The sequence below is a fragment of the Balaenoptera physalus genome (assembly GCF_965194825.1).
Source record: "Balaenoptera physalus genome assembly, chromosome: 1".
NCBI classification, from domain to species: Eukaryota; Metazoa; Chordata; class Mammalia; order Artiodactyla; family Balaenopteridae; genus Balaenoptera; species Balaenoptera physalus.
The window spans coordinates 87540273-87563017 of NC_138882.1; the positions used below are offsets into that span (position 1 = coordinate 87540273).

The 22745-nt window shown below is 38.4% G+C and overlaps 1 protein-coding gene across 2 annotated transcripts; it reads right to left on the reverse strand.

Annotated features, from left to right (window-relative positions):
• Positions 1–3: 3 nt before the first annotated feature.
• Positions 4–17119, reverse strand: CTXND2 (cortexin domain containing 2). Of its 2 annotated transcripts, none has more exons than XM_082476068.1 (2): positions 16989–17119; positions 4–3759 (listed from the first exon to the last, which is right to left on the reverse strand). In XM_082476068.1, the coding sequence occupies exon 2, from the start codon at positions 3684–3686 to the stop codon at positions 3519–3521; it is 168 nt and encodes a 55-aa protein (XP_082332194.1). In that variant the 5' UTR covers positions 3687–3759; positions 16989–17119; the 3' UTR covers positions 4–3518. The 2 variants fall into 2 exon arrangements, with proteins under 2 accessions (XP_082332194.1, XP_082332193.1); XM_082476067.1 differs by lacking the exon at positions 16989–17119 and adding an exon at positions 10758–10887 and having other exon boundaries at positions 4–10439.
• Between the last annotated feature and the right edge of the window lie 5626 nt (positions 17120–22745).

Consider the following 22745-nt stretch of genomic DNA (forward strand, 5'->3'; position numbering starts at 1 on the left):
TTCTGAGTTTTGAATATTGACAACTAATTCAAAAATTTTGTAAATTCTGCAATACTCTGAATCAGCATTCAAATTCTAGGAATTAAAATACATACCTTTGAAATGACATACAGTGCTAAATTATCTTCTGCAACATTGTTTGAAATAACAAAATATTTAGAAACAAAATAAATTTTCATCAGCAAGGGTTGGTTAAACAAACTATGGCACACCGAAACAGGGGCATACTTTTCAGCTGTGTTTTTAAAAAAAGACTAAGGAATCTCTTTGTGTATTAATATGAAGTGATCTTTAAGATACTTTATTAAATGAGAAAAACAAGTGCAGAACATGGTATACACCATGCTATTAGTTGTTAAATAATAGTAAAAATATACATTTTTATACATATACATAAAATATCACTGGATGGATACCTAAGAAATTAACACTGGTTGTCTCTGAAGAGGGCAAATGGAAGGGTGGGGGACAAGAGTGAGAGTAAGAGTTTTTACAGTACACCATTTTATACCTTTTGAATTTTGAAACATGAAAATAGTTTATTCAAAAATATTACTTTAAAAATAAAAGGAAAAGAAGAATGTCTGGAAAGATACACATATATGCAAAAACAAACTACTTTAATTGCAGTTAGCTCTAGAAAGAAGGATTGGGAAACAAGGCAATGTCTAGGAACTTTCTGCATTTTTATCCTTAGGTAATGATTGAAAAAAAAATTTTTTTATTATGTGCATTTGTTACTTTTACAATAATAATTTTAAAATGTCAACTCAAAAAGCAAATATAAAACCCAACACACAACCACACACGCTTTGTAGATTACACTGGAGGGGGTCTGGCCCAATAAAACTTCTTTGCAGACCCACTGGATTTCTAAGCCGCCAGTTTAAGGAAAGTGAAAGGAATGTTTAAGGACACCAGATTAACAGAGATAATGTGGGCAATAAAACCAGACAGACCCAAGGTCTGTGGGCTGCAGCTCCCTGAATGTCCACACCAAGGACTATCTGGCTACTGAGCCTAGAAATACTCAGCTGTCCAATGGCTAATTGCCTTCTTTCCTGAACAGCATTCACACTGGCCCTGTGTGAGTTTGCCTTGGGTTGCTCCTCTTTTTCTGCTTCCACATATGATCCATTTCTTCTGACTGATGCATTTTTTTTTCCCTTTGGATAGGTTACTGGAGAAAGTAGGATAACAGTCAAACCTGTCACTCTCTAGCGACTATATATGGATGCTCTCATTAACCATGTGTTTGTCTTGCATTTTATTTTAGAAGGTGGAGAAAAGGTTAATTTCTGAGCTTCTGGAGGGGAACACATGTAACCCTCAAGTACTGCTTCAATCTTAATCTGTTTTCATTTTACCCCGACCTGCACCTTGCCCTGAATTTCTTTTCATCCAATAAGGGTACAATCATCTCTTTCTCTCTTTCTCCAATTTAACCAATACAGCACCATCTGTTCTGGTGAAGGCAAAGTCTAGTATCTCCAGTGGAAGGCTCCAGTTTCCCTGCCTCCATTTTCAAATAATCCTGAGCATTTACTCAGGCCAAGCAGGGGGGCAGCCCTGCTTCCAGGAATCAGGAACACAGACAATTATCAAGTCTCTGCTAACAGTGCATGGCTAGAGTTATGTCTCCATACCATTTCGTATTGCTGGTAAAGCCTGGTTCAGCATGGTCCCAAGCATACAAGTCTCCTCTGAAGTGACTGCATGCTGGTACAAGTCCCTGCACAAGCCCAAGTGATGCCCCACACTTAGCTTCCAAGGTTATGACTCTCTTAGTTCACATTCCTGTGCGAGGTCACTGTTGCCTAGAACATTTGGCCAGCCTGGCTGGACTTGAGAGCTTTAGTCTCTATTACTTACTGTGCTAGAACCAATTCTCTTCAGCCAAACCTGTGTTGAGCCTTGGTCAGTGGCCTAGATGCCTCCTTTCCTTCTAGTGAATTGTCTTATAGACTTTCCTGCCGGTTAGCCCTAGTTCACTCTACCAAATTTCCATAACTTCAGACTTCGGAGAGTAGGCATTATGATTTCCTTCTCTTTTCTCTTAAAAGGTCCCTGGGATGCTGATTGTGACACTCATCATCATCATCATCATGTATTATATATTAACTTCCTGTGACTGCCATAACAAATTATCACAAACTAGGTGGCTTAAAACAATAGAATTTTGTCTCAGAGTTCTGGAGCCTGGAAGTCCAAAATCAAGGTGTTGGCAGGGCTGCACTCCCTCCAAAGGCTCTGGGGAGAATACTTCCTTGCCTCTTCCAGCTTCTGATGGCTCCCACCAAGGATTCTTTAGCTGTGGTTGCAGAACTCCAATCTCTGCTCTCATCTTCACATGACCTTTTCATCTCTCTCTCTCTCTCTCTGTGTGTCTTCTCTTCTGTCTTTTATAAAGACACTTGTCATTGGATTTAGGGCTCACCCCACTAATCCAGGTTGAGTTCATCTTGAGATCCTTAACTTTCCATCTGCAAAGACCCTTTATCCAAATAAGGTCACATTCATAGATTTCAGGGGTAAGGACATGGACATATCATTTTGAGGGCCTCTTTTCTACCCACTAGATGTTATTTTATAAATGAGCAAATGAGGAAATGTAGGCTGAGGGAGATTAAGGGGCTCACCCAAGGCAAATTTGTTCCGCTCTACCACAGAGCTCTGCCTGCTTGAGAAGGGCATCAGCTTTTTTTTTTTTTTTTTTTTTGGCTGCGTTGGGTCTTCGTTGCTGCGCACGGGCTTTCTCTAGTTGCAGCGAGTGGGGGCTACTCTCCGTTGCGGTGCGTGGTCTTTTCATTGCGGTGGCTTCTCTTGTTGAGGAGCTCGGGGTCTAGGCGCATGGGCTTCAGTAGCTGTGGCTCGCGGGCTCTAGGTGCGCGGGCTCAGTAGTTGTGGTGCATGGCTTAGTTGTTCCGCGGCACGTGGGATCTTCCCGGACCAGGGCTTGAACCCGCGACCCCTGCACTGGCAGGCAGATTCTCAACCACTGTGCCACCAGGGAAGCCCCAGGGCATCACCTTTTATAAAACCTCACACACTAAAAAGGTCCTGTAAGACTCTTATCTTATAAGGTTCCTGCTGGCCTTATATTTGCATAACTAAAGGGACTTCCTAGGGCCACCTCTAGGAGGGCTTCTAGTTTTAGATGCACCTTACCAAGCATCATGATATTATATTACATTACCTCATAAAATTATGGCCAACTGTCTTATCTTAAGAATATTAGATACTGGAGGATTGAAACCCATGGCCTTATTTTAATCAATAAGTTCAACCTGTCTCTGTCCCACTTTGGTAACTATTTTCCTGAATAGGAACAACACAGACTGGCTTGTGTTTCATCCTTGTTATTATTCTCAACTTAACCTCATGTGCCTATTGTGGAATGCAAGAGTGAGAAGGCTGAGAAATAGGGAGGTGAAATAATAAAAAGTCTGTTTCATAAATGTCTGTATAAAAGATTTCAAATCTCCTGTGAAGGGAGGTCTACCAGGCTTTTTCATAGTTTAGCTCAGAGATGGTTCTGTGGTTGTAGCGCTGACCTTATAGGGATTCTTCACCAACTTGGCACACCGAAAAATCATCACCATTAGGAACAAAAAAAGAAGAAGAACAAAGGCAATGGCAAAGCCTTTGTCTACATCAACACTGCTGGACAGGCTTGAATCATCCATGAGAACACACACCTCTTTACCCTTGTCCAGCTGTAGCTACTTCCTCAGGAATGTCTTCAGATTTGTCATATTCCTAGACAAAAAAGGATAAAACAAGTTTACTGGTTTGTATATGTATATATGTATTTTCTTAATAATGTTATGTTGAAACCAGAGGGTTTTCAAAAAAAAAAATTAGCAAGATTTATTTGAGGCACTTGTGAAACTGGTAACATTAGTATAGGTGACCTTCAAGAAATACACACATGCAAGATCGGAAGAAATACTCCAAGGCAAAACATGAGCAATTATGTGTATCTCAGAAATCAACTGGGGCTTCCTTGCTCTGTTAAATCCAGGTAAAATTGTCTTGAACACCCCAATTCTGTGTGAAGTCCAAATCGTTCTCTAATATTTATTCAAATTCTGAGTACTTACTCTAGGTAATTTCTTGTAGAGTCTTAACTTATTAGGTATGAACATAAAATTGTTTTATTTTTTCTAATCACTATGTTTGTGCTGTCATTCCCATGTCTTAATTAAAAATCAGGTATGTTGCAGAAGTGATCAGGTTCAGTTATTAAAACTTAATCGGACTTCCCTGGTGGTCCAGTGGTTAAGAACCTGAGCTTCCAATGCACGTGGTGTGGGTTCAATCCCTGGTCAGGGAACTAAGATCCTACATGCCATGTGGTGCAGCAAAAAACCCCCAAAAAACAAAAAACAAAAGACAGCTTAATCCACCAAAACAATACTGAAAAGAACAAAGTCAGAGGACTCCCTCTTCTCAATTTCAAAACTCACCATAAAGCTACAGTTATTGAGATAGTGTCGTATTGGCATAAGGATAGACATATAGATCAATGGAATAGAATTGAGAGTACAGAAATAAACTCATATATGTATTGTCAACTGATTTTTTAGAAGGGTGCCAATACCATTCAATGAGGAAACAAAACAAATGGTGCTTGGACAACTGAATAGCCATATGCAAAAGAATGAAGTTGGACCCTTTCTTCACACCATATATAAATATTAACTCAAAATAGATCAAAGACCCAAATGTGAGAACTAAAACTATAAAACTCAGAAGAAAAGAAAGGAGTAAATTTTCATAACTTTGGATTTGGCAAAGGATTTTTAGATATGACATCAAAATCACAGGCAACAAAAGAAAAAAAAATAGATAAATTGGACTTCTTCAAAATTTAAAACTTTTGAGCTTCAAAAGACACTATCACGAAAGTGAAAAAACCCACACAATGGAAGAAAATGTTCGCAAATCTTATATCTGATAAGGGATTTGTATCTAGAATATCTAAAGTATTCTTACAACTAAATAATAAGACAACCCAATTAAAAATTGGGCAAAGGATGTGAACAGATATTTCTCTAAGGAAGATATACAAATGGCCGATAAGTACATGAAAAAATGCTCAACATCATTAGTCATGGGGAATTACTAATCAAGAGGCATAAAGTTTCAGTGAAGCAAGATGGATAAACTCTAGAGATCTGCTGTATGACATTGTACGTGTAGTTAATGATAATGTATCATACACTTAAAAATTTGTTGAGAAGGTATATCTCATGTTAAGTGTTCTTACCATAGTAAAACAAAATTTGAAAAAAGAAAGAAAGAAAAGAGGTTGGCTGTAGAAGCCTGTGGCAGTAGAGAAGAAGGCAGTGTTGAGATTGAATTGATCAAGGGGAATTTTTTTTTTTCTTGAGGACCAGATATGGACCACAGAGAGGGACCAGCCTGGGGGTCACATAAAAGAGGATCTAGCCCAACAGAGCTTCCTGCTAAGATGACGGTTACCTTAATAGAAAATGGCTGGAGGTAAACTCGGATTCAGCATTGTAAAGACCAATCAGAGGAGAAACATTGACCTGGAGGGATCTGCAGTTAGATAACCCTAGTGAGGGAATTTCTGGGGAGCTCATGAAAAGCACATCATGAGAGAAAGAGCCCTGAACATTATCCAAGCCTAGAGAGAAAAAATGCCGATAGATTTGTTGTGAAAAATGGTTTAATGGGACTTTTGGTGACACATAGAGAAAGCTAAAATATTGTTTTATAAAAGATTAATTGGGATGGTGAGGAACTAAATTGCTCTGTGAAAGAATATCAAGAAATGCGTTCATAATGGGCAGAGTTGTACCTTGGCAGAGAATTGTAAGGAAGTGTTCCTAAACTGAAGATGAGAGAAAACTAGTCTGGTAGCTGGAAAATGGGGGAAGATTGGTAGATATTTGTACCGTCTTTAAGATATGTATCTCATTTACGTATGTATTACATTCTTTATGTGCCTTATCCTTTCTACAGTGCTCTTTCAGGGCAGGGTCATGTGTATTTTTGCGTTCCACATTTCAGTGGCTTATCACGCTCTACCTCTGTTAATATCCTTTTGGGCCTACTTCCCAAATATGTCTCAGATCAATTCCCTTTTCTTTATCCCTATGGCCACCCCTGTGCTCTAGGCCACCAAATGCCAGACACCTGCAAATACTCTCTGATCTCCTGAAAACACTCTTATTCTCCTCCAAACCACAAAGCAATCTTTAACAAATGTAAATCAATCAGTCTTCTGATTAAAATCCTTCATCAGCTTCCCACTGTCTTCAAACTTCTTGATGGGGTTTCAAGGCTGTCCACGATTTGGTCTCATCTTGTTTCTTGCCACTCTCTTCTTTGTACTTTTTTACCCAGCAGTGCTGGGCTTCTCACAGTTCCATGAGTTTTGCATGATCCTCCTTTGCCTCCATGCCTTTTCTATTAACATTATCTTTGCATTACTCCCATCCTTCTATATTCAACTTTTAGGCCTTAGCTTAAATGTTAATTTCCTAGGGAGATATTCTAGTAACATTCACTATAGTTTATTATCATTAGTTTCTGTCTAGTCTCATAAAATAGTAATCCTACATGAGACTAAAGACCCTATATAATTTGTTTTTTTATCTAAAAGTCTGGCATACATTAGATGTTCAATAAGTATCTGTTCAATGAATGACAGTAGCACTACACTTTGCAAAAGTGAGCATGTAAAGATGCTCATTGAATGAATGAATGACTTTGAGAATGTGGCATTGAATTAAGAAAGGAGAAGACTGTTGCTGATGTAAAAGGATAGTGTTAGCTGAGTGGTAAAGAAGGAATCCAGACTTCAGTGGATTAAGCAGGAAAGGGCAGTGAGGAAATGAAGACACCAAGATTTTAAATAGTTTATGAGGAGTTCAACTAGGAAAGAAAGAATAGCGGCTAAAAGCCTATTGCAGAATCAAACGAGGGATTCATTTTCAAAGGCAGAATGGAAAGGTATCAGGTAGGATGTGTTTGGTTGCAAGACACAGAAAAGTCCACTTAAGTGAGATTAAATAATACATGAAATTTATTGACTTATAAGACTGAAGTCCAGAGTAAGGATAACTTTAGGTATGGTTGGATCCAGAGATTCAAGGCGTTAATCAGGGTTCTGCCTTTATATGTCTACCTTTCTTCTATGTTGATTTTATACCGAGGCTGGCTTTCCTGTTGTAACAAGAACGGCTCCAGAAAATCCAGACCTCACATATTCCCCTTTCATATTATCTCCTCTTCATCAATTCCAGAGAAAGAAAGAACACTTTTATATCAGTCAGGATTCTTGTTTGCAAGCGGTAGAAACAGGGTTTCCTTTAGTTAAGCAAAAAAGGGTATTTATTATAAAGAGATCAGGTGGCTTCCAGAATCAAGCAGAAGGAGAACTGGTCCTATAAAACAAGCAGAAACCAAGAGAGGCCAGGCATTGAGAACCACAGCCAAGGTCAGCACAGGAAAAGTCTGGTTAGGGCACTGTCGGCACTGGATACTACCACCACTGGACACTGCTGTTGCTGAGCACTGCTGTTACCGTCATTGGATACTGCTGCCTCTGCCATGCCTGAATTATAAATTGTGTCATCTTTGTGTCATTCAATATTCCAGACCCTGGCTGGAGCATCCGACTGGTCAAGGCTGAGTCATGCCCCAGCACTTTAGCCACCACAGGGTGGAAGAGGGAATATTTGGTATCTCTAGGCGCTGTAGTGAAAATGATGTTCTGCCTCTCACAGACTCACATAAAGGAAGATTTCCCTCAAGTAAGAAGAGGTTTTGGATGTTGAGCAGACAAAAAATGACAAACATCTATTTTTCGGTCTTGGCCCCAATCCAACTATATGCTGTTTATAAGAGACTCACCTAAATTTAAAGGCATAAAAACATTGAAAGTAAAATGTATACTAAGTAAATACTCACCAAAAGAAAACTGAGGTGCTGTATTAATGTCAGACAAAATAGACCTTAAGACCAGAAGCATTATTAGGGATACAGAGGAATAACATTATGATGAAGGGCAAAATTCAGTAGGAAGATGTAACAGTTCTAAATTGTATGCACCTAATAAAATAGTCTCAAGAGAAATAAGAAAACAATAGGACTATAGGGAGAAATTGATAAAAATTGTAGTGGATAATAAACACATTCTTCTCAATGATTGATAGGTCAACTAGACAGAAATCAGTGAAGATATAGAATATTTGATTAATACAATTAACAAGCTTGATTTATAGAACCATGCATTCAACACTGAGCAAACTCATACTTTTCCATATATTGTTTAATCACATTTGAGTTGGCTTTGGGGGGTTTTTTGGTAATGTGAAACTAAAAACATCCTAATTCCATGTATTAAATCCCTTTCTGCTTAGAATAGCTAGAATGGTTTCTGTTCTCTGCAAGTAAGCCTTGATGGATATAGATACCAAGCTGAGTTTATCCCAGAAGTAGAAGTGTAGCATGTATATATATATATAAACCATATGAATACCTCAGTTGTTGCAGAAAAAGCATTTGATAAATTTCAATACTAATATAAAATGCCCATATTAATATTCTTAGCAAAATAGGGGTAGAAGGGAACACCTTTAACCCAATAAAGTTACCAACAACAACAAAAAATGTATAGCAAACATCCTACTTAATGGTCAAAAGTTGAAAGATTTTCCTTTTAAAATCAGGAACAAGACAAAGATGTTCACTAGCTTCACTTTATTCAACATCATTCTGGAGGTTCTAGCCAGTGCAGTAAAATAAGATAAAGAAAGAAAAAAAAGAAAAAAGAAATAAAGATTTAAAAGGAAAAAACAAAAATGTTCATTATTCACAGATATCATTTCCTTCAGAACAGTCTACAGAAAATATGAGAAATAGGCAATTTAGCAAGGTGTCTGGATGAGATACACAAGTCAATTGCATTTCTAAATGCCAGTAACAAACAATAAGCAAATGTAATGTAAAAAAGACACCGTTGGGAATTCCCTGGCGTCCAGTGGTTAGGACTCAGCACTTTCACTGCCGTGGCCCAGGTTCAATCCCTGGTCGGGGAACTAAGATCTTGCAAGCCATGTGACGTGGTCAAAGAAAAAACACAACAACACATTATTTACAATAGCATAAGAATATATAAGGTATTTAAAAATAAATCTAAGAAAAGTTGAGCAGGACCTGTTTGGAAAAAATTATCAAACTTTACTGAAAGTCATTAAAAACACCTAAGTAAATAGAGAGATATGCCAAAGTTATGGATTCAACATGGTAGAACTGTTAATTCCAACTCTCCCCAAATTAACAGAGGCAGTGTAACTCCACCAAAATCCCATCAGGGTTTTTTGAGAAAACTGACAAACTGATTTTCTTAATTGTGTATGGGAGCTCACAGGCCCAAGAATTAAAAAGACATTCTAAAGAAGAAGAATAGGGTGGGGAGATTTCCCATATCAGTTATTAAGGTTTATTACAGACCTATAGTATTTTTTTTTTAAATAAATTTATTTATTTATTTATTTATGGCTGTGTTGGGTCTTCGTTTCTGTGCGAGGGCTTTCTCTAGTTGTGGCAAGTGGGGGCCAGTCTTCATCGCGGCGCGCGGGCCTCTCACTATCACGGCCTCTCTTGTTGCGGAGCACAGGCTCCAGACACGCAGGCTCAGCAATTGTGGCTCACGGGCTTAAGTTGCTCCGCGGCATGTGGGATTTTCCCAGACCAGGGCTCGAACCCGTGTCCTCTGCATTGGCAGGCGGATTCTTAACCACTGCACCACCAGGGAAGCCCGCTATAGCATTTTTGACATGGGGTATATGTGCATGTGTAGATAATAGACCATTTGAGCAGACTAGAAAGCCCAGAAACAAATTGCACATTTAGGGAAACTTGAGTTATAACAGAATGGGCATTTTTGACTGCAGAAAAAGAATGGACTATTTAATAAGTGATACTGGAAAATAGGATATCGATTTTAAAAAACACGTCTATGGTCAAGAGCAAACTTTAAAATGTTTAGAAGAAAATACAGAATGTTTTTATGACCTCAGGATAGGAAAAGATCTCTTAAACCAGACACAAATGGCACAACATATATTTTAAAAGATGGATAAGTTTAACTTCAGAGTTAAGAACTCCTGATCACCACAGACACGATAAAGTAAGTAAAAATACAAATCACAAACTCGGAGAAACATATTTCTAAAAAAGGATTAGTATCCAAAGTTAAAAAAATAACTCCTCCAACTGAATAAGTAAAGGACAAATAATAGGAAAATTAGCAAAAGACATGAACTGGCGTTAAAAAAAAGAAACATTAAAGGTACAAAAATATATGAAAAGGTGTTCAAGTTCACTAGTAATCATTGAAATACAGATATTATTTTTTTATCCACTAGATTGGTAGACATTAAGAAGTCTGATAGGGGCTTCCCTGGTGGCACAGCGGTTAAGAATCTGCCTGCCAATGCAGGGGACACGGGTTCGAGCCCTGGTCTGGGAGGATCCCACATGCCGCGGAGCAACTGGGCCCGTGAGCCACAATTACTGAGCCTGCGTGTCTGGAGCCTGTGCTCCTCAACGGGAGAGGCCGCGACAGTGAGAGGCCCGCGCACCGCGATGAAGAGTGGCCCCCGCTCGCCGCAACTGGAGAAAGCTCTCGCACAGAAACGAAGACCCAACACAGCCAAAAATAAATAAATAAATAAATAAATTTATTAAAAAAAAAAAAAGAAGTCTGATAATACAAAGTGTTGGCAAGGATGTAACTCATGCAAAGTTCTTATACACTGCCCATCAGTGGTATCGAAGTACAAATTGATAAAAATCCCCTGTAGAAAACCATTTAGCATTACCTCGTAAAGTTGAATGTACATATTCTCCACAACCCAACAATTCCACTCCCGTGTATATACCAGGAGAAATATAAAAGAATGCTACTGTGGCATTGTACATACAAGCAAAAACCAAACAACTTAAATGACCACAGCCTGGAGAATTATCACAAAAATTATGGTATAGTCACAATCAAATATTATAAAGCAGTGAAAAGAATGAGTGAACGAACTAGAGTTGCATCCAATAATATGGGTGACTCTTAGAAACATTAGTGAGTGAAAGAAGCAAATTACAGAAGATTGCATACATTATTATATTATTTTTATAAATCTCAAAATAAAACACTATTTACAATAACAATACACTATTTACGGATGCATACCTATGTGATAAATCTATTTTTGAAAAAGCAAAGGAGGGATTTCCCTGGCAGTCCAGTGGTTGAGACTTGACGCTTTCACTGCTGTGGCCCGGGTGCGCAGCCAAAAAAAAGAAAAAGCAAAGGAGTGATATAGAAAATTCATGATAATGATCACTTCTGGGAGGGAGGCAGGAAGATGATTTAAAGGAAAGAACACACAGGTAGATGCACTGAAATGGTAATGCTATATGTTTTAAACTGGGCCATGGGTTCATAACAGTTCATTTATTACTATGTTTCATAACTAATATGTTACATATCTTCATTTGAATGTATCAAGGGACTTCCCTGGTGGTCCAGTGGGTAAAACTTCCTGCTCCCAATGGAGGGGTCATGGGTTTGATTCCTGGTCAGGGAACTAGATCCTGCATGCTGCAACTAAGAAGCCCACATGCCACAACTAAGGATCCTGCACGCCACAACGAAGATCCTGTGTGCAGCAACTAAGACCCGGCGCAGCCAAAATAAATAAATAAATGTTAAAAAAAAGTATTAGGCTTGATGAAGGCAGGGAAAAGAACAATTTTCCTGCACTGCAAGTATATTATCAGAAATCAAAAATTCTTGGGCATACAGAACTCATTGGCTCCAGAGATCACTATGTGTTCGTGGGGGTGTCCTCTGAAGAGCTGAAGAGGGAACAGCTTAGAGAGAGCTCATTGGAAATTCTTGCTTGTCCGTGCAATTCTTGGTTTTGGAGGGGCAAAGGGCTTTCCTCCCAGATAAGTCAACCCCCAATGAGAACAATTCAATAGCAGTCATGAAATATAAGATGGTAGCGGAGAACATGAATTCTGTAGTCAGTCCCTCTGGATTTGGATCCTGGCTCTAATAAAGCTTGGTGATCCTGAGCAAGTTACTTAACTTTTTAGAGCCTTGGTTTCCTCATCTGTAAAATGGGGATAATAATACAATAATCCTATGACGCAGATGTTGAAATTAAATAAATAAGTGTATGTAGAACACAGCACAGTGCCTGGCACTTAACAACTGATATATAAGTGTTCGCTATTATTATCCTCCCTGAGTTTACTATGTTCCTCATTTCTTGCACCTTTTCTCTTGCTATGGAGTGTCTGGAAGTCAATGCTGTTTTACTTTTTCATTCAAGTGGAGTTCTAGAGCAAACTCTTCCCATATCACAGTTGTGCTGTATTGATAGTGTGTAACAGCTGCAGAGAGGGGAGGCTAAGAAGTTCCACAGTTCAAAGTGCTGACAACTACTCTGGGTTACATACGGTTCATTTGGTGCTAGAAATGTAATAGATATTCAATGTATGATATGACTTGAAGAAAGGATTCCAGTTTAAGCTTAGCCTGTGTGTGTCCCAGAATTTAAGTGTCAAAACAAGTCTTGGGACTTCCCTGGTGGTGCAATGGATAAGAATCCGCCTGCCAATGCGGGGGATGCGGCTTTGAGCCCTGTTCTGGGAAGATCCCACATGCCGCGGAGCAACTAAGCCTGTGCACCACAACTACTGAGCCTGCACTCTACAGCCCGCAAGCCACAACTACTGAGCCCACGTGCCACAGCTACTGAAGCCCGTGCACCTAGAGCCCGTGCTCCGTAACAAGAGAAGCCACCACAAGGAGAAGCCCGCACATGGCAATGAAGAGTAGCCCCCGCTCACCACAAACTAGAGAAAGCCCGGCGCAGCAACGAAGACCCAACATAGCCAAAAATAAATAAAATTAAATCTTTAAAACAAACAAAAAAAAACAAGTCTTTATGATGGTTGGGAATTGGTCTTCCAGACATCTGGTTTATTTCTAACTAGAAATTTCCCTGGTGAAAAATTCATCCTAAGGGAAGAGATAGTCTAGGTTGTGGGTTTAGCTAGAGTCAGAGCAGAGGTAATATTCTGACAATACAGTCTCTATGAGGCAAAGTGTTTTTTGACCCACCTCCCCTGAGTTCACTCAAACCTCAGTCCTAGGGTATGGGAGAGTCAAGAAATTCTCCTTTATCATTGCTCTTGTCACTTTATTTTACCTACAGACTTGTGTGGTTTGGGAACTAGAGATTGCAAACAGATCTGTCTCTATTACTATATGAACTCTATCAACTTTCAATTTGCTTTCAGTGCACCATTTACCATTTAATAAGTAAAGCACAAAAACTAGGTTCTGTGGGCATAAAAAGGTATATAACAAGGCCTGATTTCTGTCTTTAGGAAACCTACAGTCTGGTATGGGAGATGACATATCCATACAACTATGACACCGGTATTAGAATGATAAATGCCAGAACAGAAGGTAGTGGGCCTCTATGAAATTGTCTGCCCCACACTTCCCCTCCTGTCCATCCATGTGGCTATTGTGAGAGCTGCCGTGTTCTGACATGGCTCCACCATGCTGGCTGCCACAGTTCAGCAGTCTGGGGTAGACATCCAAGCTGGGCCAAAGCTCTTCTCTTGAATTTTTGTAACTGGAATGGGAAATGCATCCTAGCACTTAACTGGGTATTCAATATGTACTTGCTGATAACTGAGTTGTAGTGAGAAAAGCAATTTCATTGCAGTTTTAATACCATGCCTGTGTCTTTATCCATTTGTATATACCTCAGATGTCACTTTCTAGATATATTTCTTTACTATCTCATTACATTTGCAGGCATGTACCTTCTCTTTATTCATTACAGTCCCTCAAAAAGGTCATATTATTTTACCCTGGTACTTACATATCTCAGTAGACCCTTTACAGTCTGGATAGTTCATAATTTTCCAACTTCTCTCCGTTATTGCGTTTCAAGAGACTTGTGTTTCTATCATTTATTCTCCTTACTACAAATTTCTAGCTATGATTTTATATACTATGTAAACCATCTCCATTTTATAAAGTTAAAGAGAAAAATAAATAAAAATATATACCTCCTGAATGAAAATAAATAATTCCAAAGCAATCGCTGATAAAAGTGTGAAAGGAACCCAAAGGGAAGAATCAGGAAGGTTTCACTGAAGAGGCAAATACCTGAATTGAATTGAGGCCTGAGAATGAGTAGGAGTTTACCAAGCTGATAAAAGTGGGAAAGGGGAGAAGCAGGAGAGAAGATATTTCAAGTACAAACATGAAAGTTTAAGGGAGGACAGCATAGTATATTTGAGAAACAGTAAGCGTTCAGTAAGTATTTGAGATGTATTCTCCCACCGAATGGGCAGAAGCAGTCTCCTAGGGGCCTTATATGTCACTTTAAAGACTCTGGACTCAACTTTGCAATCAGTGGGGAGCCATTAAAAGCTTTTAAGCATGGAAATTATACCATTAGATGGTGGTTTTAGAAATATTAGACTGGCAGGAATGTGGAGGGTGCATGAGACAGCAATTAACCTGAAATTCTTCCATTAATATGAGCTTCTAGAGGGCAAAAATCTAAAAGTTTTTGGTTCTTTTTTTTGTGACTTCTCGCAACATAGATTAACACAGTGCCCACACCTAGTAGGAAATGTTTGTTGATGTAGAGACTCCAGTGTCAGAAGGAACACTCTGCTTCTGTTGGGTGGTGAGAATGGACAGGATGACCCTTGTCTGATTAACAAACTCAGCTGGGGTAGGATTAGTCACAGAAGTCTTTCTACAAGTGATGGTCAAGCTCAATCTGGAGTAAGGAAAGTACACTCCAGATGAAGGAACAGTGATAGAGACAAGGAAGCATGGGAACTTGTGGGGAAATACTGCTTAATTCAGTATGTTGGAGCTGACAATACATGAAAATGAAAGGTATAAAATCATAGAATCTCAGAGTTGGAAGGAACCTTTAAAAGTAATCTTGTCGCATCAGCCTGCTAATCATTCCTGCAAAGCCCCTGGGGGTAGGGTGAATTTAAAGGTACTGGTGTGGCTTATGCTCAGGAGGCAAAAACATGGGACTGAAGTTTAGGCATAAAGAAGAGCGAAATCTTTAGAGCTGATAGTCACCCAAGGACAGGATAGTTGAATCACAGGAGTAGATGAGATGGTCAAAGGAGAATTAGAAACAAGGGAATGTCTGCATTTATGGTGGAGGAAAGAGGTCAAGGAACCACAGATGGAATAGTTACAAGTAGGAAAACTAGAAGAGATGAGAGAATTTCAGGTAGGGGGCGGTTTGCAAACAGCCTTGTATGCTACAGAGGGACGGACAACCTTCAATGTCTGGAAATTTGAAAACGTCAAGTTATCTTTGATTCTTCTTCTCCTCCAATTAAATCTGAATTCCTGAACTTTGAGTCAAAGTTCTCTAGTTTACTTATTCAAACTTCTCACTCATAGCTGCCAAATTTCAACAAACTAATTTTGCCCCTGTTAGGCTATCTTTCCTCTCTCTCCCTTAAAAAGTAAAACACAGGCTTCCCTGGTGGTGCAGTGGTTGAGAATCTGCCTGCTAATGCAGGGGACACGGGTTCGAGCCCTGGTCTGGGAAGATCCCACATGCCGCGGAGCAACTGGGCCCGTGAGCCACAACTACTGAGCCTGCGCGTCTGGAGCCTGTGCTCCGCAACAAGAGAGGCCGCGATAGTGAAGAGGCCCGCGCACCGCGATGAAGAGTGGCCCCCGCTTGCCGCAACTAGAGGAAGCCCTCGCACAGAAACGAAGACCCAACACAGCCAAAAATAAATATAAAAATAAATAAATAAATAAAAGAGCCTTCCCTAAATTAAAAAAAAAAAAAGAAAAGCAGCTTCATTATTAAAAAAAAAAAAAGCAAAACACATTCTTATTGAAAAGAGAAAAGAAAAAGGATGATGTTGTTTTGGTTTCAAGTATGACGTATGTTCTTGGCTCTTATTTTCAAATGTAAGGATCTGATCCAGGTTTTATAGGGTCTGAAGTTTATACAAGTTGGAGGTCTCTCTTTAAGAAAAAGAAAACAAGATTTTTAATACAAAATTAGGTTTAAAGTTTTTAGAATGGGAAAAGATCACAATAAATTATTGGAGACTTGGATATTCAGTTTCCGTTCTTCTGAAAACCCTTAGATAAAATAGCTTTTCTTGACAGATACAAATGACAGATAAAGTGGTAAATTCAAGATCTGTTTTCCAAAGAGAAGAACTGCCCTAGAATTTTTGAAAGTAGCACTTAAGTTCCTGTTTTGTTTGGGTTGAATAGCAGCACTGCTCGGGACTAGCATAGGGAAAAAGAGGTAGGGCCTGAATCTATTGGTTTATGTAAAATTTGGTCTTGCTAAAGTAAGAAACAGAATAACCGTACTTACTTACAAATCTATAGCAATGTCAGTCCCTCTTTCACTTAACACTTTCCAGAAAGATCAATCACCTTCTCCTTTCCTTGTGTTCTCTTCCCAAGTCACTTAATTTTTCCCATCTGTAGTGCCCTATATTTCTTAAAAAAAACCCCAAAAAACAAAAAACCCAAAACTTAAAAAGACCCAGATTCTTTCGTGGCCATAAGTTTAGTCTGAAGGGAGAGGTGATGGTGAAGAAATACAATAATGAAGATTTCTTAACGATAATCCCTAAAATCAAAGACTTCCTCTAGCTAATAGGACTAACAGAAGTTCCCCCTAATTTGCCTCAAACACGACTGTGCCCAAGACATCCCTTCTCAAATGAAAATTTCGCTTTTCAAAAAATCTCTAAGGAAGAAAAGCTCTTTACTTCCCTCAGTCATTTCCCTAGTATTCCCCAAGCTTGTAGAAAGGTGTTATTCAATTCAGAAGAATTGTTGGAATTATTCCCATAAAAACTTTACCAGGAAGGCAATACAGGTAGTTATTTACCTTTTGAGAGAGTGATATCCAAAGCTGGCTGTTGATGGGGCAGTCTCCTCCTACTCAAGCACGTCTCTTGGCAGCCTCTCCTCTTTTCATCAACCCCTTCTTACAAAAGGAGAGTGGTTGGTGGCTCTCTCCCTTCCCCACTCCCACACTGAACTCAGAAGCGTCATGAATAGTTCAACTAAAACAGGATCAAGTTTCAGACACTCCCATATTGAGTGAGAAAATGATCCCACTAGATTAAATTGGAGCCTAGATCAGTAGAAGTATATTTCCACAACTCTGCTGGGGCTGGGGCAGCCAAGGTTAATGGCTCAAGTAATACCTTTTAAGTAGGATCACATGGGTGGTAGAAGTTGGGTCAGTAGCCAGCTTCTTTGGTCTCTGCGATGATTCTCTGCACTAGTAGCATAACCTGAGAAATTGTTAGAAATGTGAATTCTTGAACCCCCATTCCAGCTTTAATGAATCAGGAACTTTGGAGGTGTCAGCACCTGTGTTTTAACCAGCCCTTCTAGGTGACTGCAATGTATGCTCAAGTTTGAGAATTACTTGCCAACAAGAACAGTGAAGCTCTAAAATCTCCCCTTTTCCTCAAAAAGAATTTACTTAGGACATTTGGATCAGAAAAGTCAAAACTATTTCACTTAGCATTAGTTATTATACATGTACATATACTTCAAATGCAAAATTTACTACTATTTCCTCTAAGGTTTTATTTGGTTCATTTAAAAAAACTTCCATAGGATGTGTGTGCATGTGTGTGCGCGTTTGTGTGTGTGTGTGTGTGTGTGTGTGTATGCTTATAAGTATACAGAATATTTCTGGAGGGATGCACTCCAGGGCTTCAAGGTGAGAATTGGGTGGCTTATATTGTACCATGGGCATATCATGTAGTCAAAATTAATTTGTTTCAATTAGACAAAATTTTAAACTATCATCACACCTTAAAAAAGTAACTCTCCTGAAAGATGTGCTATATTTATTAAATATTTACTGAATGCCTACTGTGTGTCAATCACTGTGCTGGATCCTCAGGACAGAATGGAGAATGAGGTATAGTCCCAGCCCCCAAACTTTTATTTTCCCAGGTAACACTAATTATAGCGATTAAAAAATATTTTCAGTTTCCAAATTTCTCTTGCCCTTGACCATACCATTTCAAATTGTGTGAAGGAACTGAGGGAAGGCAAGGGTATTATCCCTTTCTTTCCAGGAAAAACTAAAGCCTGAAACAAAACCACTCACTATAATAGGTACCATCTATTTAGTGATGGACCTTAAAACAAAATTATTATATCTTTCTGTTTTGCATAATTATAAATGTAATGTAAAGTCATAGTACATTCAAACATTACAGAGATACACACCAAAAAGATAGAAATCTCCTATTAATCCCACTCTCTAGAGATATACTGTTAACAGTTTGGTGGATTTCTCCAGCTTCAATTTCTATATTTACCATAATTTATTATTATTTACAAAATAATACTTGTTTTATGCTTTTTCATTTAACAGTATATCTTGGACATCTTTCCATTTTAATACATATAAATCCATTTCATTCTTTTTAATGGCTGCTGAGCACGCAGGTATTCCATTACATAGATATCCCACGGTCCATTTTCTCTATAAATAGGCATTTGGGCTGTCTCAAATTTCTTCTTTTTTTAATTAATTAATTTATTTGTTTTTGGCTGCATTGGGTCTTCGTTGCTGCGCACAGACTTTCTCTAGTTATGGTGAGCGGGGGCTACCCTTCGTTGCAGTGCGTGGGCTTCTCATTGCGGTGGCTTCTCTTGTTGCGGAGCACGGGCTCTAGGCGCGCGGGCTTCAGTACTTGTGGAACGCAGGCTTCAGTACTTGTGGCTCACAGGCTCTAGAGCGCAGGCTCAGTAATTGTGGTGCGCAGGCTTAGTTGCTCCGTGGCATCTTGCTTTGTGGGATCTTCCCGGACCAGCATTGGCAGGCGGATTCTTAACTGCTGCGCTGCCAGGGAAGTCCCTCGAATTTCTTATTGTTATACCAACATTGCAATGGATATCCTGTACATATATCTCTGGGTACTTGTGGAAATATTTTGTGGGCTACATTCCTCAAAATATTAGAAATATAAATGCTGGGTTACAGGATATGAACATCCAGAATTTTAATAGGTATTGCCAAATTACACACCAAAACGGTTATAGCAATTTATGCTTCATTCTTGTTTTTTTAAGTATCACCAATATAGATTACTTTCAATCTCTGAATACTTGTCCATCTAATAGGCAAAAAATAATATCTTATTTTCTTAAAAACTTACATTTCCCTAAATACTATGGTATTTGAAGTTCTATTGTTTGAACATCTTTTGTAGATTTCCTGTAACCTATCCTTTCCCTTCTTTTAACTGGGCTATTCATCTTTCACTTACTGATTTGAAGAATATATGTATTCTTATATATTCTTATATATATATATATATATATATATATATATATATATATATAAATACATATACATATATATTAAAATATATTTTTACTTATAACTTTTTTTGATTTGTGCTTTTCCTCATTCCTATCCTCTACCACTCCCAATCCCTCATTTTTGAATCTGCTCTTTATCAACATCAGCTTCCAGAATTCAACCTCTTTTCTCAGCCCAATAACCTCTTTCTGGCTTCTCTTGTTTCCCTGAGCAGTCTCACCCCCTTCCACACACTTGTAAACTGTACTTCTTCTGCAGCTCTAGAATCTTCCATTCCCAAGATACTGATCTAATTTGTCAGTCATTTCTCCAATTCTGGGTAAATTGCTCTGTTTCCTTTCTTTCCTCAGGCTTCTGAGTATTGGCAGAGAAAGTAATAACAATGCTCCATAGTTTCACGAAACTTTATGCCTTCTCACTTTGGGCCCTCAGAGCATTTGACAATCTTTGTATTCATACTTTTTTATCCATACACTTTCTAACCAATTGCCTACAGCTGTACGGTTGCAACCAACACCATTTCTACCTCTTATTCTCAGTGGAAGTTTCAGCTATTATTTCTCTTTGAGAATTGAAGCCATTGCACATGAGTTGTCAATTTCTCTTTCTTCTAGTTCAAAATGTTTATACATTTTCAGTAAAAGGATGCCTTGGTTTTTCTGAGAGTAACACTTCCGCATGCAGCCCAACCTATCTCCTGGTCCCTACTAAGATCAGTCTTAGTTGTATTCTTGAGCACGTATATTTTATTGCATTTTTTAATTGTACTTTTCATTTGCCCCTTTCCACAAGCTCAGTCTATAGACATATTTTTATATGTCTACCCCTACCCTATGCCTCACCCCAAACTAAAGTTTGATTATATTCTCTTAATTGCCATATTTCTTGAGAAAATGGAGTATGCTAACAACCTGCCTGTATTTACTCACTTTCTATTCACGTCTCACTCATCTGAACTATGGGTTTCACTCCTTCTACTTCCCTTAGGTTTGTTCATCTTCATCTCTGAACATATGATGCTGTTGCTCAAACTCTTTTATCTTGAAATTTCTTTGGCTTCCATTGCCCTGTTCTTTCCAGGTTGCCTCTTCCTTCTTCCATAACCTGAAACAGGCATTTCTTTTTTTTTTTAATTGAAGTACAGTTGATTTACAATGTTGTATTAGTTTCTGATGTACAGCAAAGTGATTCTGCTATACATACATATATATATATATATTCTTTCTCATATTCTTTTCCATTATGGTTTATTACAGGATATTGAATAGAGTTCCCTGTGCTATACAGTGGGACCTTGTTGTTTATCTATTTTATATATAATAGTTTGTATCTGCTACTCTCAAACTCCTAATTTCTCTCTCCTCCCTTTCCCGTTTGGTAACCATAAGTTTGTTTTCTATGTCTGTGAGTCTGTTGCTGTTTTGTAAATAAGTTCATTTGTATCATATCTTAGATTCCACATATATGTGTTATCATATGATATTTGTTTTTCTCTTTCTGAATTACCTCAGTATGATAACCGCTAGGTTCATTCGTGTTGCTGCAAATGGTATTATTTCATTCTTTTTTTTATGACTGAGTAGTATTCCATTGTATGTATATACCACATGTTCTTTGTTCATTCATCTGTTGATGGACATTTAGGTTGCTTCCATGTCTTGGCTACTGTAAATAGTGTCGCTATGAACATTGGGATGCATGTATCTTCTCGAATTATAGCTTTGTCTGGTTATATACCCAGGAGTGGGATTACTGGATAATATGGCAACTCTTAGCTTTTTAAGTAACCCCCATACTGTTTTCCATAGTGGCTGTACCAATTTACATTCCCACCAACAATGTAGGAGGGTTTCCTTTTCTCCACACCCTCTCCAGCATTTATTATTTGTAGACTTTTTAATGATGGCCATTCTGACTGGTGTGAGGTGATACCTCATCGTAGGTTTGATTTGCATTTCTCTAATAATTAGCGAAGTTGAGGATATTTTCATGTGTCTATTGGCCATCTGCATGTCTTCTTTGGAGAAATGTGAATTTAGGTCTTCTGCCCATTTTTGACTGGGTTCTTTTTTGTTATTGAGTTGTATGAGTTGTTTGTATATTTTGGAAATTAAGCCCTTGTTGGTAGCATTGTTTGCAAATATTTTCTACCATTCCGTAGGTTGTTGTTTCATTTTGTTTATGGTTTCCTTTTCTGTGCAAAAGCTTATAAGTTTGATTAGGTCCCATTTGTTTATTTTTGCTTGTATTTCTATTGCCTTGGGAGACTGACATAAGAAAATGTTGCTACAATTTACATCAGAGAATGTTTTGCTTATGTTCTCTTCTCGGAGTTTTATGGTGTCATGTCTTATTAAATATATTTAAGTCTTTAAGCCATTTTAAGTTTATTTTTGTGTAGGGTGTGAAGGAGTGTTCTAATGTCATTGATTTACTTGTGACTGTAACAGGCATTTCTTGAGGTGTTCTTTGTGTCCTTTTTCTTACCTGTTTTAGTTTTTGTGCTATCATCCCTGCAACCACAAGTCTCTTGTTGCTGATGCACAAATTTAGGTCTAGGTCCTGTACTCTCTTTTGCGCAGATGTCCTGTAATTCCGTATGCTTAATAAGCATTTTTACCTGGTTTTCCTACCAACCAATCCAACAACTGAACTTCAACTGAACAAATCTGAACTTCCAGTTAGCATCTGTCTCTGTCATTGATATCATCCAAAAGACTTCTTTGACATCACAGCTTCCTTTCATTCCATATACAATTACATGGTAGGCCTTGTTGATTATTCTGTCACAACAGTATTTGGGGCAATCATTTTCTTTTCAGTTCCACTGACCTATGTCAAATCCTTGTAATTTCTCCCTTGGATTTCTGCAGAAGTAGAATCCACCTAAGTGGATTTCCTGCTTCTAGTCTCTCCCCTCCCCGAAATAACCTGGATCAGTGTTCCTTAAAATCTTAACTTTGAGAAGTAGTATTTCCAGATAAAAGATGAATATTTTTAATTATAAATATGTCACATGCAATATTTAGAACACACTGATACTAAAAAATTATTTGTTGTTTATCTGAAATTCAAATTGACTGGCCAGCTTATATTTTTATTAGCTAAATCTGGCAACTCTACCCGGAGAGACTAAGTAAAACTGATGTACCTGCAGACCACCATTTAAAGTAATTTAAAAAACTGGCTTATCATGAACTTACCAAAAAACTTGTGATAGTTAAAAATTTAATAGTAGTAATGGTGGCCTCCCATCAAGCCTCTTAGATAGCCTCAACCACCAGAGGG

What these genes read in the sequence shown, in the direction of transcription:
- CTXND2 (XM_082476068.1), bottom strand. Translation starts at nt 3,686, where the DNA reads ATGGATGATTCAAGCCTGTCCAGCAGTGTTGATGTAGACAAAGGCTTT.